General features: G+C 48.3%; 1 protein-coding gene across 1 annotated transcript in view; it reads right to left on the bottom strand.

Moving 5' to 3' along the window:
* The window catches only part of LMTK2 (lemur tyrosine kinase 2), an 88,604-nt gene that overhangs the window by 24,404 nt on the left and 48,994 nt on the right, over nucleotides 1-15,206 (bottom strand). Inside the window, exon 7 of the mRNA XM_006889631.1 lies at nucleotides 4,909-5,042. Within this exon, the coding sequence (XP_006889693.1) occupies nucleotides 4,909-5,042 (134 nt within the window). The remainder of the gene's footprint in view (nucleotides 1-4,908; nucleotides 5,043-15,206) is intronic.

Below are 15,206 nucleotides of genomic sequence, written 5' to 3'. Positions count from 1 at the left end.
TTAGCATTTTTCTACTGCTCAATTTAGTGGAAAATAGGAGTTTCCCTTTTCTGACAGGTTTCTGCTGTATACAAGTTCTGTTTTCCATAGGTCATACTATATGTATTTTAACCACAATGAGATTTAAAAACACAAACACTAAAGATCCCACTCCCTGTCCTGCTCTGCCATCCCACCGCCTGCCTCACAGTCTGGATGCCTTAAGCCCGGATTCTAGGCCTCTATAATTTGGGTTCAGCTACTTCTCCTCCACGATTTCCCTCCGTGTCTCTCTGTTCTGGTCAAATTAGCTTTTGGGTATTTCTTGAAAATGTCTTTTCCTCGTCTCCTACCACACGCACTGCACTGTGTAGCTTCTCCAGGCAGGTCCTCATCGTTTTCATTCGTCACCTTACCTTCAACGTCAACTAGGATGCCGTGGCCTTCAGAAAGCCTACCCTGATCCTCCCAGACAGAATCACCTTTTCCTGGCCTCTGTACCTCAAATAACGGCTCTTTATCAGACACAACAGTCCTGTAAGGAGGGTAGGGGCACAGGCACCAGAGCGTGACGGCCTGGCTGGTCATTGTAATGGCTCAGACAGAGCACTCCCCACTGAGTGTGGGGCCCTCCTTTAAGCAGGGCTGACGTTTATGCTGCCCGCACCACAGCTCACAGGACTGTCCTGAGCGTTACTTGGGGGCCAGCAGGAGGACACAGGGAGCACCAGAGCCCCCTCAATGAGTGCACAGCCTCACTGTGGGCTGTGCGGGGAGACCTGTGCTCGGGACAGGGAGCCCCAGGCTCTTGGCCAGCACAGCGTAGCTGGCCCAGGTGGCCACCAACAGGGAGCCTTCCCAACTGTCTGTCGTAGTGCTCCAGAAGTGCAGAGTGCGTGCGACCCAGGGACAGTCTCCTCTTCAAAAAGAAAATAAAGTGGCTACTTCCTTGTTGTTCATTTTGAGACCAAAGTACCTCACCCAGGAGCTCCCTTTAATAAAGCTGCTCTAAGCCTTAAGCTTTAATACATACATACATACATACATACATACATACATACATACATACATACATACATACATACATACATAGCAAGCTCTCATCAAGGGCGCTTCTCCGGATCAATTTCTCAACACAGCTGGTATTTGCTGGGGTATTTTTATCCAAGAGACAGTCCTAGGTTGACCCAGCCAATATGGATTCTAACTTCCAATTTTAAAATTATGCTATTAGGTGTTGTTGTGTGCCGTCAAGTCACCTGCAACTCATAGTGACCGTATGTACAACTGCCCTACACCCTGCTCTAGTCTGTGCCAATCTTATTGTCTCTGACATACCTACTACCCCAGTGACAGAATTAATCCATCTCATTGAGCGTCTTCCTCTCCTGAACTGTCCCTCCACTCTCCCAAGCACGCCATCCCTCTCCAAGAACTGGTCCCTCCTTGCAACATGCCCAAGGTATGGTAGACAAAGCTTCAGAATCCTTGCCTCCAAGGAACAGCCTGGTTTCACCCTCTCCAGGTCAAACTTATTTGTCCTCCTAGGGGTCCATGGTATATTCAACACTCTTCTCCAACACCACAGTTCAAAGGCATCAATTCTCTTCCTATCATCCCTAGTCATTGTCCAGCTCTCTGATGCATAGCAAGTGATGTCAGTCTGGAGACTAAGGTGCGCCTGATGGTCTTTGCAATCACTTGCTATAAGGTATGCTCTCAACAACAAAAGGAACCCTGCGCCAAATGGGAATTATGTATCAGATATGGCTACTTTAAAAATAAAATGGTCTGTACAGGAACTGCCACCTATCCCAAGACCAGAAGGACTATCAACAGCTGTGGTCAGGACACCAAGAAAGGGACTCAGACATGAGAGAAAAACAGAGAAGAGCACTTCAAATTCCTAAAACACAAAACACAACACCCCGCCTCCTGGGCTGGTTAAGATAAGCCAACTCCAAGGAAGAGACCCCGAGACACTCTGCAAACTCTGACATAAATGAACCCTGGAGGTATTCATGTGGGAGTGAAAGGAAATGCTCCTTTCAAAACTCTCCTCTAAGGATGAAGCAGTCAACAATGACCTTTAAACAAAGCAAGAATGCAAGCAGGCAGGGAAACTAGATTAAAAGAAGACAGACACCAGAATGGGAATGATGAAAATGTGCATGTATCATGACAAACACTGCTGTACGATGTGTAGAAATCGCTGAACAGGAACCTAAATTGCTCTGTAAACCTTTCCTCAAAACACAGTCAAATATTACTAAGTAGAAAAAACAAAACAAAACAAAACACCGCAAATGGCTGCAACCATTTTCTTTAACTTGAGTTTCTGTACCTGAATAAAATCCGCACCATGTGATGTAAATGTACTCTCTCTATGTTGGAAAGGAGCTCGGGTGTGAGAAAGACGTCTGTAGCGGGAAAGCGGGGCAGTCTCCTCCTGGACTCAGAGCCCCTAAAACCCACGGGAGGGCCTGCTATGGGCTGGTTCTGGCCCAACAGCAGTAAGTTTTTGAGATGTTGTCTAAAGTTGACATCCAAAACCAGGAGAAATATTAATTCGGAGAAGCTTCTAGGAAAATCCCGTTTACTCTAACATCTTCACCAGTTATCAAAATGCCCTCTTCCTGGGGATACCAGCACACTTTCCAGTCATCTGACAACCTGACGATGCTGATTCCCATATGATCCTCTTTTTAAAAACACTTGCTAACATTTCAAAAGTTTTACACCAGGTATCTTGGGCGATAATAATCTGTATTTACAAACTTTTAACGAAAAACATACAAAAATGAAATATTGGCTCTCGCCACTAAAAAACAAACAAATCTTTACACTTTGAAGTTCTGAGGAGGGATTCTATCTTGGGCCTTAAGAAAACCATAACCTTCCAGGTTCTTTTAAAAAGGCATGTTATCAGAGTTCTGTGATCATTACAGAAAGTCAAACAAGAGAGAAATGTGTAAGAAAAATATTAATAATTTACCTTTCCCCTCACTTTGATGTAAGGCTGAGAAGTTGGCATTCTTCTGTACACACACACTCCTCTCTCTCTCTCACGCACTCTGTCTCTCTCACACAAATACATCCCGGTGTTGTATAATTAAAAGGGGGCCATACTATATGCTATGCACTTTATTTCATAAAGAGGCCTCAGTATTCCACAACCACTCCAGCCATCGACACACGTGTTCCTTTACAGGTTTCTGGGTTATTTAAGCACTAAATGAACAAATTAAAACAAATAAATACCAGCCCGGAACTGAACTCACTCCTACAACTCAAATTTCATCCAAACAATAGACAGGAGTGTGAGTGAACTCGTAAGCTAAACAGCGAGGCACTGCTTAAAGCCAGCAGGAGCAGCCTGTGCCCAGGGGGCTGAGGCCAGAAGCCAGAGAGGGACAGAGAAACAGACAAGAGGCACAAGGGGCAGCGTGGAGTGATGTCACACAGTGGGGACTGCACTCTGTGGTCCGATACAAAACGTGAACGACCCGCTAAATAAGAAGTTGACTGGCTCGGAAACGTTCCTCCAAGTCACAACTAAAAAAAATGCATACAATGAGAAGTGCTTTCATCTCTGCTAAAAAATATCTATATATCTATATATATAGAAACCCAACCCCCCAAAATAACTAGAAACAAAACAACCCACCAAAAAAACAACACAATAAAACCAAACCCCTCTGCTTCCCCTCCCAGTCAGCTCCGCCTCCCAGTGACCATGCAGGACAGAGCGGGCGGCCCCACACGGTCCTAAGGCTGCAAATCTACCGCCTGTAGATCTATGAAAACATCCTTCTGCAGCTGAGATGCTGGCAGATTAGAACCACCAACCTCTCAGCAGCTCAACGCCTCGTTGACTGAGTGCTCCAGTTCCTTAGCCCCGTTAACGTCTGTCACCCGGGCCTACGTGGCAACGGGCAGGCCAAGCCAGGGCTGACACTTCCAGGCCCGAGAGCCACTCAGTCCCCTGACGGTCAGGCTGACCGGAGGAGTTCTCAGGCAATCTGTACATGTTGTTGTTGTTGTTATGTGCTGTTGAGTTGCCTGCGACTCATAGTGACCTTATGTACAACAGCCCTAAACTCCTCTCTGTCCTGTGCCAATCGCACTGCCTCTGAAACTCCCATCTCAATTATCCCGGTCACTGAATCAATCCACCTCATAGAGGGCCTTCCCCTTACTATTTAGAAAATCCCAGAGATTCCAGAGCTGTAACATTTATAAAAACGGACTGCTCCACCTCCCCCCGAGTCCCCAGTGCAACCACCGACCTTTTAGTTAGGAGCCGAGTGTTTTAACCACTGCACCACCAGGGTATTACAAGGGTTTAAGAACAGGTTGAAGCGTGTGATGCGAGTGAACTGTGCATGCATAAACACAGACAGCTGGGGTGGCAGACGTGCTCCTACGTGTATCTCTACTACAATAAAATGAATGTTAGGAGAGAAAGACAACACAATACGAGCGAGGGCTGCTTCCCCAACTCTGGGGATGCACAAATGTGGATTCCTGGAAAGAGCTTCCAGGCTGTGGGGAAGTCTAGACCTTGAGAAGGCTGCCTGGAGACCCCGTACTCCCTTGTGCTTATTTCCATGAACCTTAAAACCAGAACACCCAGTGTTCTCCATCAAGTGCACGGCAGCTACTGCCAAGCCCGCAGCACGCACAGGAAGGCGGATGGGGTCCCGGGGCTCATGGAAGCACCTTCATGGGAGCTGCCGGCCTCCCCTTTCTCCTGTGCGGTGAGTCTGAGCCGCAGCCCAGTGCCTTAGTTACCAGGGCTCCTTCTAAGAAACCCAGGCCGACCCTTACTGCAGCATGGGAAGGTCCAGGGCGGCTCTGCGTTCATAAACAGACAGACAGAGCCAGGGAGACACACACACACACACACACACGCCCTGCCGCACTCACCTGTGCAGGAAGTGGAGCTTGTGCATGGCGGCCAGCGCTGCGGCGACCTCACACGCCAACCTCTGCAGCAGCATCGTCTGCGAGTCCCCACGCACCTGATCCTGCTCGTTGCGCAGGTACGCTTTCAGGTCGCCCTGCAAAGAGGAGCATCGGTGAGTGGCACGCCAGGACTCCAGTGGGAGTCAGGGACCAAAGTGCACACCTTCCTCAACACAGAGCAAGACAACGACTCATCACAGTGTACTGACCTGAGGCAAAGGACGAGACCTGGACTCAGGAGTAATCCCAACCAGAGGTGTCAGGGGTCTAGAAGGCCACCCTCTCAGGGCCATTCTAAGGTTAACCTTTTTCTCATAGAAACACTCCCATATAAGCATCTGTCAAACCGTTCAAGCCCTGTGGCCAACTTCTGGCCTACATGCTTGTAAGGTGAATAATGACGCTAGAGGGGAACACACACTTTAACGACGAATCACACAAGAACGAGAGGGCAGTATTTGCCCACAGAGAAAATATGAGAGGCAGGAAGGGAAGGAGAGAAAGATGAATGAAAACCAGAATCACAGGGGGGAAGCAGGAAGGATGTATTTATAATGTGGGTGTTGTAATTAGTGACATAAAACAAAATGTGTATGAATGGTTGAATGGAAAACTAACTGCTCAGGTATAAGAATTTTAAAAATTTATTTTATTTCATTATTTTTTGTGTGTACCGTCAAATCAGATCTGACTGGTACAGGAGGAGATTGTTCTTCCTTCTCCAGCAGAGCATCTGGTGGATTTGAACCGTGCACCTCTGAGACTGTAGTTGCAGCTTCTTGCCACTAGGCCACCAGAGCTGGCCAAGAATTTTAAAAAAAGAAAACAGAATAAAAGAAACCCAACTGGAGCCCACTCCACCTTTGCACTGCTGCTGTTAGCGACCACAGGGCCAGGAGTTAGAGAGCGGCCCTGCAGGGGGCGCATTCTGCATGGCTGTTAGTGACCACAGGGCCATGAGTTAGAGACCGACCCTTTAGGGGATCCAATCTTCACGACTGTTAGTGAGCACAGGGCTGTGAGCTAGAGACCAGCCCGGCAGGTTGTGTAGAAGGATGGAGAGCTCTAAGTCAGGAAGAGATGAAATGAGGAAGAAAATTGGGATCACTAACTCTACCTCGACGGCACGTAACAACAACAACAACAACAACAACTCGACCTCTGGGGGATTTGGGGAAACACAGTCCACAACCATTTATCCTGATGAGTGTGGAACGCGAGAGAAAGACAAAGCGGGAAAAGTGTGAGAAACATGTCCTCAGTGTGGGCAATGATGTCTGGAGTTCCGAGAAACTTTCCCTGGCTTGCTGGTACCCAGAGACCCCAGTGAAAAAGAACATTCTAGAAAAAGTGACAAAGTTAACAAGAAGCTTACTCAGAGGGTAGCAGAATGAGAAGGAAAAGGGGCAAATTCCACTGGGGCACCCAGTACCCATCACAGGCAACGTCGTCGAGTCAATTCCGACTCAGATACCCCACAGGACAGAGCATCGGCCCACAGACTGCCCCACTTTCTCCCGCTGAGCAGCTGGTGCGTGTAAACATCAACTTTTTTGCCAGCAGCTCAGTACTTAAGCCCCTTCAGATACGCACGGGGAAAGGCCCCACGCACTCGGGTCTGACTTCTCCCGGTCCCCGCCTCACTTCATGACTTTTGAGGCCTGCACAGCTTGTGGGTTTACTCTATCTCTATCTTGGGGAGTAAAAAAAGCTTTTGAGGAGATAAATCTGTATTCTGCCAAATCACATGATTAAGTATTTTTTGATACTTAGCTCTCTAAATGAAAGCTTTCTATAATCAAAAGCCAAACAAAAGCCACTGCCTTGGAGTCCATGCCAGCTCACAGCAACTCGAGGACAGCAGGAGCACCCCCCAGGGTTTCCAAGGCCATGCATCTTGCCAAAAAGCAGGCCGACGCATCCTTCGGTACAGCTGCTGCCCCACCAGGGCAAGTCTGAGCAGTGTGTGCGAGGCATTGGGGGGTTTGACACAGGTTACTGCAAATCATTCTCCCACCCAGCAAAGTCTTACAGCTAGAGGCCGAGGGGGGGAATTTACCACAGAGCTAAGAAACAGAGGAGCTGCGAGGCTACTTTTCCGTTTACACTGGGGATTAAGCCTTGGGCTGCTAACCGAAAGGTCAGCTGGAATCCACACCCCTCAATTTAGGAAGAGGGGTGATCATCAGTTTGTAAGAGCACAGCCTTGGGAACCCCGTGGGGCCATTCTACGATCCTATGGGGCTGCCCCCAAGGGCCTTGATAGGTTGGTTGGGTTTGTAATCTTGGGCTTAACTGTCAAGACATTCAATTCAGGAAGTGGGCTAAGTGACTGCACAGTTTCTGTTACTGTTGTTGTGTACCCCAGAGTTGGAACCAACCCTCCAGTGGGTTTTCAAAGGCAATTAATCACACAGTAGGAGACTGCCCATCCTGAGGAGCAGCTGGTGACCTCGAACCACATGCCTTCGGGACTGCAGCGCAATTTCTTGCCAGTAGGCTACCAAAGCAGGTCAGTCACACCACTGCTCACCAACTTCCCCAGACACCATGTACACCAGCTGACATCTCTAGCCACCTGCTCCCACTGGAATGAAAATCCACTCCAAGGGAAGCAGACAGCTCCACACACACTCCCTACCTCCCACCTTTGGTCCTCGAACAACACGGCTTTGAGGTGCACGACCCCACTTACATGCAGATTTTTTTTCCCTGTTGCAAGAGTTGTTAGCTCAAGTATTGCAAGTATTTGCTTAAAACTCCATGTGATGGTCATCTACACCACACAGCCTTGTAAGTGGGTATGAGCAATACCTGAGCCCTCACAGTTCAGATCCACGGAGGTCAAGCATCGACATTAAGTTGTAACTGGACTTTCAACTGTGGGGGAGGCTGGCAATCCCTAAGCCCCTGCCTTGTTCAAGGGTCAACCGTGTCCGCCTCTCCTCACTCTCATACATTTCCCTTTCCTACCGGATAAAGGTCTTGTATTCAAACTAAACAACTTCAAGACTCAAAAGTAAGAAAAACAACCACCCAAATGCATGCAAGATAGACAAAAGCTATGAAGAGACACCCAACACAGACAGCACACAGATGGTGGATGAACATATGAAAGATATTCAACGTATGTAACTAGAGAACTCCAAGTTAAAACCACCATGAGCTACGCTGCATGCCCTGGGGTGAAAGAACAGCCTGCAGTAAGCAAAATGTGCATGGGCTTAACTGCGTTGACCTGCTAAATCCCCAGCATCAATCTCAGATGGGCTTCTCCCACCTTTGATGTGGGATTAAGTCAAACTGTGCTAGGCAAATTGGTAGGCAGGTCTAATCGGGCCTGTGAGTGCCCTGCTTACAGAGAAGTTCCATCCTGTACACGAGAATCCGAAAGACTGACCTCATCAAATGCGAGTGAGGGCATCGGCCGTCCACTGCTGGTGGGACGCATGTGGACGGTGCAGTCAGTCTGCAAGCCTGGCTGGCAGTGTCTCAGAAAGCTGCAGAGTCTGACACTGGGATGCTGGGTTATTTACCCAAAGGAGACAGAAACGTAAGGTCACAGGAAAACCCTCCTACAGGTGTCTACTGCAGCTTTATCCAAGTCCCCTTAAACGTAAATGTGAAGCAACCAAGAATCAGAGGCACAGGTGCACATACAAACTACAGTACACGACACCACGGAGTATTATTCAGTTTTTTTTAAAAAGCCATCAAGTCATGAAAGAACGTGAACAGTAAATGCTCATTGCTCAGTGAAAGGAGGCGGACTGAAAAGGCTATGTATTGTATGGTTCTAACTATGCTGTTGTTGTGTGTTGTCAAGTTGGAACCAACTTATAGCTGACCGTCTAGCAAGTTTTCAGAGGCAATAAACTGCTCAGGAGGAGACTGTCCATCCTGTTCTCTTGAAGCAGCTAATGAATTTGAACCATGTGCCTTTGGAATTGCAGTGTAGCTTCTTACCACTGGGCTACCAGAACTCCTCTTCCAACTACTTACACTTTCAAAAGAAGGTGAAACTAGAGAGACAGTGAAAAGATGAGTGGTTGCCAGGGTCCCCAGAGAGGGAGACAAGGCTGGCAGGATGGGGCAGAGGGCATTTTCGCTGTTGTTGCACATGCCACTGAGTCAATGCAACTCACAGCCCGTACAGGAGTCTGGCTGTGCACCAGTCCTCACGCCCCTCACCAAGTGCGAGCTCGCTTGGCAGCCACTTTCAACCTGCATCACCAACACCGAGAGACGTGTCCTCTTTCAGTGACCTCCACGTTAGCAGGCATGATACCCTTTCTCCAGAGACTGGGCCCTGCTGAGAACATGCTCAAAGTACCAGTGTGTGAGACTAAGCCCCTCACTTGTTGAGATCCAGGTGGTCTTCAGGGCAGTGAAGCTGTTCTGTCCAGTGCTGGAATGGTGGACACAGGGCTTTGCGTACGGGTTTAACACAAACAACACAGGCTAAACAACACACAGAGAAGCCCGCCTGAAAACCGTGGTGCTTGGTTAATGACGGATTACTTCATCTCCTGGGCAAGTGGACCTCAGGAATGCAAGATGTCAACATGGGGCACCGTGTTTAGTGGGGAGAGGCACACAGGGAACTCTGCCCTTTCTGTTTCGTTAAACTTAAAATGCTTTTTAAAAGTCTGGGGAGGGGTGGGAGACACAATCCTTTGCACCTGTCCTTCCCAATTCCCTTCTAGGCTGGACTTCTTCTGGCACAAGAGTGCTAAGAATTAATGATGATTTTTATGCTAATTAAATTAAGAGAACAATTTTAACAAAATACTTAAGATCTACAGGTTAATGGGATTTTCCTAAGATAGCCCATATGGAAATGAAATATGAAAACAAACAGCTTAAGTGTATTTACATTACCAATGAAATGGCAACTCAAATCCATTTGCCTAACCCTTTACAACAATATCCACTTAAGGGAAAAAAATGACTCTCACAGGAAGCCTGATTATGCTGTGCTCGCTCTGGCCAGTTTTCAAAACAAACAGTAGCTGCGGCTGGCAAAGTAAAGGCTCCTTACAAGTGAGGGTGTAGTTATTTTTCAATATTATCTAAAGTGCATTCATTAGTACTCACTGTTCTCACAGTATCTTCTCTTTCTGACATCCCAAACCCGAGGCTTCAGCAGAAAACACAACGTGGTAAGGGGAAGAGGGTTTTACCCAAGAAGGTCAAAGCTCATGTTTCTAGCTCAGTGAAACGAAAGGGGCTCCCTCTACTGTGAAAGGTAAAACCTGCACAATCTAGGCCAGGATTCCTTTAACTGGGGAATGAGGAATTAAGATCAACGATGGCAACTGATGGCCTTTCTCCTGCAGAAGACTTTATGGGCTGAGGGTCACCTCTGCATTCTAGAAAGGTCCTCAGAGCTCTCTTGAATTTTACAACTACGAATAAAAGCCTTCAGGGACTTACATGACCACCCCTCAAAACAGCAACAAAAGCACAGGCACTGCCATCAAGTCCACTCTGAGTCTCAACAACCTCCTACGACAGACTGTTTCCAAGGCTGGAAATCTTAACAGAAGCTACGCCCATCTTCCTCCCCAAGAGAGGCCACTGAGTTCAGAATGACAACAGTTTGGCTAGCTGCCCAATATGGAACCCACTGCACCGCCAGGGCTTCTCTTTCCAGGACCACAGAGAAGCAACTGAATGTCCGTGATGTTTCTGTAAACCAGAGTGGCACAGACATTCTTGTTTCTGGGGGGGGGGGATATCACACTAGACAAGGCAAATATTAAAGACTGATTCTGCTCCAGACAGACAGACGCAAACTGAGAAAATGGCTGTGCTGTGATGATGTGTAGTAGTTGACAGGTTAGCGTGACAAGTGTTTTTTAAAAAACCAGCAAGAATATCCGTAAGTTCTGAACTAAAACCTCCCTCACTGCCATCAAGTCAGAACCGACTCGTAGTTGACTCTCCAGAGGGTTTTCACAGGTTTAAATCGTGTGGGAGGAAAGTGTCCATCTTCCTTCCCCGAAGTCGCTGGTGGGTTCCAACCAGCTGCCTTTAGGTTTGCGGCGTAACTTCCTCTGGGCTAGTGAAATGAAACTGGTGTCCTCTAAGCTGAAAATTTCGCACCCGCTTTCCCAAAACTCTGCAGAAGAACAAACATCTCCGCACTAGGTGGCAGCAAAGCGCTGTATGTAGACCTCAGCCACCACCCAGGCTGGGAACGCATTCCTGACTGATTTCATTCCAGGACCTCCCCCAAATCCCCATATAAATGACAATGACTGCTTCACTCACAGGGCACTGAGCACAGTGAATTCATCTCAATACCAAGGAAAATTGCAACCACCATTTTGTAACAGAAAAGTGACGCAGTCATTTATGTCAAATATTTTCAGAAAATTTGCCATTATGAAAACACTGTGCTGGAGGGTCCATCAGTGGCTCCAAGGCTGTCCAGGTCCACCAGCTGCTTCCTGGGAATAGATGAGGCTTTCTGATCCTGTAAAGATTTACAGCTTTGAAAAGCCTACAGGACAGCTCTACTGGTCCTCTGTCACCGTGAGGATGACTAGATAGCAATGAACACACAGGTTCAAGAGCACATACGACAAAGAAATGCTGCCTGGCGCCTAGCTGACAAAATCAAGCACAAACTCCATGGCCAACGTCCCTGGTCACCATGACCTGCCACACGTCCCTCTGACCAGCTCTTTGCTGACTGTCTCTTTACTTTGACTCGAGTGGTCCATCCCCTGTGCCCTGGCTCATCAACTTCTCTTTCACTAAGCCCTGGACTGCTCGTGTTCACGTCTGTACATTCCTAATCGCCATCCCTTCAAGATCTCTCTGCTCTCTCCTACTGCTCAAGCATCCCTCAGGAAATCCAGCAGGTCTCCTCTGACCCCATCCACATCCCTGCTTCCATCTGAGCCCACCTCCTGGCTCTCCCCTGAATCCCAGGCAGCTTCCTTCATCATTCCACTGCAAGTCTGCCCTCAGGACTAGAAGAAACCAGTGGTGCCTCCTGAGAAGATGAAGTGAGCAAAGTGCATGCTGTCGCCATTGAATGACATTCTCTCCACCTCGGCATGGCGTTTCTCCTGGCCCTTCCCACCTCACTTGCTTCCCACGGGGGCAGGCAGTTCAGGGTTGCTCCACTCTCCCCACCCCTCCACATTTCAGCTCTCAGATCAGATGCATGTCTCTTGTGACATGCTCTCCCATCACTTAGTTAGGATGTCTAGACACCTACACCCATTATTTATTTGCCAAGACCAAGTGGCACGGTGGGTTAAGGATTGGCCAGCTCCCAAAAAAGTTGGCAGTTAGACTCCACTGTCTAACTCTTCTGTGGAAGAAAGATGGGGCCATTGGCGTCAGGAAGAGATGCACAGCCTTGGCACCTCCCAGAGCAGTTATACCCTGTCCTGTGGTAACCAGGATCAGAATCAACTCAATGGCAGTGGGTCGGCTTCAGAACATCAGCACTCAAGATGCTCGGGTGGTACAGTGGGTAAGAGCTTGGCTGTTAACCAAGAGGCTGGCAGTTCAAACCCACCAGCAGCTCCACAGGAGGACAATGAGGCAGCCTACTTCTGTAAAGATTCACGGTTATGAAACCCCACAGGTCAGCTCTACTCTGCCCTGCAGGGTTCCCTAAGGTGAGAGTGACTCACCAGCATCAGATGTGGGTTTTTTTATTATACACAGTACTCAAATCTTTGATAATTAATACTATCAATTAATGTTAAAATCAAACATCAATAAGAATGATTACCATTTACAAGCCGCTCACATGCTCAGTAACTGACATTTCACCATCTATCTTAGCAGTCAGGTGTGCCTCTAGCAGTGACAGACAGGACTATCCCCATTTTACAGAGGTTTAAACTTAGGCTTAAAGAGTTTCAGTAATTTTCCAGGGCAATAAACTAGTCAGCAGGAGAATGAATGCCTGGAGACAGGCCAGCCTGGCTCTAAAGGCAGAGCTGGGCCTTAGGACTCTAAATCCCTCAGCCCTGCTCAGGTCTTTGCACTTGACAGGTCCTTGCTGAATGAGTGACCCTGAACCAACAGCAAACCCACTGAGAGCAGTCCATCTCCTACTGCACCCGCCATACTTCCCACATTAACCTCCCAGCCTGCTCCCTGAACACTGCCGTCACCAGACACAAGCCTGTGGCAGCCCTGGCCCAGCCACCAGACTCATTCGGACCCGTGTCTGTGGACTTCAAGAAAACTTGCAAGAATGAAGTTTTTCCACAAGGGTTGCAATTCCATTTCATAAGGAATGCTTTGGTAGTGAGCAAATAGTCTCTTTTCAGCCTGGAAGATGTTATCACCATGGTGACTGACAGGCTGACACTCGCCCAGCAGTGCTTGGCCAATCCCTTCCCCCTACCCTGGGCGGCTTACTGCCCCAAGGGTGGCCATGTCTGCCCTGTCCTTTGAACCTCACCCAGGGACCAGGTTCTGCGTCTGGATTGTGTCACCTGCTCTGGCTGCCCTAACTCTGGGCACAGGGGGGCAATGCTGAAGGGCCCAGGTGAGCCTGGTGTGTCCGGGGCTCTGCCTGTGGTCTGTGCATGCACACAAGTGTTCCTGCGGGCTCACAGGCCCCCTGCCTGCTCCTGTCTCGTGGTTTCTGCCATTACCCCAGTTCTCGCAGCAGAACTGTCCCTTTGACGTCTTCTAGAGGTCAGATGGAATCAGCAGGAAAGAGACCAACGTGCCCTCTTACTTCTCATTAAGAGGGAGGGGTGCTCAATGGCCTCCAGTCTGACACAGACTGGCCATGCCACATACTGACTGTCACTCTTCCAAAGGGGGCTCTTCCCAGACCATCTGAAATAGAAGCATGCAAAAATCAGCAGTGGGGTTCTGTTTAAACTGCTGATCAATGTAATCATCGGGGCCTGTTCCCCAAAAGATCACAGTCTTGTGCTGGTCCACAGACACTGCACTGTGGTCCTTAGTCAGCCTTCAAATCTGGAACAAAACTCACCCCATGAGCCAAACAACAGACAGGCCAGTACGGTGAACAACGACCCCATACACACACTCCTCAGAGAAAACACCACCATAAGGCCCTGCAGGTCTCGATGAGTCAGCTGACCAACAGACAGCACACCAAGATTAGCCGGGGACTGCAAACGAAAACATCGGGTGAGGGCTTTCCCAGATGTCCAATCTTCAGAGGAAACAGTGTCCCGACGGGGTTCAAAAGGCACCATAAAACGGGAATTTCAAGGAGTCTCATTTGTTGGTTCTCTGTGGCCAGGTGCTGTCGAGTCAGTCTCACTGTAGTTACCCTCCAACAACACAAGGACACCCTTCGCTGGCCAGCACCATCCTCACGGCCACTGCACTAATGTACCTCGTGGTGGGTCTTTTCGTCGATGACCTTCTGACTGTACCAAGCACGATGTCTCCCCTTCTCCAGGGACTGGCCCGCATGACTCAACAACCGGAGCATGTGAGGCAAAGTACCATCACCCTGCATTTGAAGGGGCATCCGGGATGTACAGACGGCAAAATTCTACTTGCTAAAAATCAAAGACAATGTGATGTACTCAGTGATGAAGATCTCTGATAGGGAGCTCTACCTCTGTATCAACAAAACAAAATTCCTCACAAATGTCCCAAAAAGCAACATCAGAGAAACAAAGGAGCGATCAATTCCAGAGGGCGGCATACATATTCTTCACCTCACAGTACCAAAGCCAAAGTCAAGTAAGCTGACAGACCTGACCTGAACAGCCCCCTTACTTGAATACTATGCATCCAAGGAGGAGATCTAAAAGTGATGGAGACAATTTTCATCAGAAGAAGGCTGAGTTAATATGCACTTATTAGCATAAAAATGCTATCTGTATGGTAAGAAAGATGCAAAAAGTATTCTAGAATATTGTCAACACTGGGGTTGTTTCCGGGAAAGGAGCCACCTGACAGTCTCCTGGTCACTCCTACTGCACATTCTCCATGTTATTCGGACTGCATATTTGCCTATGTTTCTCATGTTTTATTGTAAAGTAGGTTAAATTACTACTTCCACAAACAATAGACAATTTTCTAAAAAAAAAGACTAAAACAGAACAAATTACGCTCACAGCAAAGCTAAGCTAAGGAGCCCTGGGCTGCTAAGTGAAAAGTGAGGACTCCCATCCATCCAGCAGCCACTCCCTGGAGAGACGCAGATGTCCCTGTGAGGACGGAAGGCTTGGGAACCGGACAGAAGGCCCTGAGTCAGAATCAACTGGAGGGCAGTGGGTTTTAGG

Source organism: Elephantulus edwardii, unplaced genomic scaffold (assembly GCF_000299155.1).
Source record: "Elephantulus edwardii isolate Elephantulus edwardi_28Jun2011 unplaced genomic scaffold, EleEdw1.0 scaffold00080, whole genome shotgun sequence".
Classification (NCBI taxonomy): Eukaryota; Metazoa; Chordata; class Mammalia; order Macroscelidea; family Macroscelididae; genus Elephantulus; species Elephantulus edwardii.
Note: the sequence above shows the minus strand (reverse complement) of the source record. Positions and strands in the feature narration are given on the sequence as shown.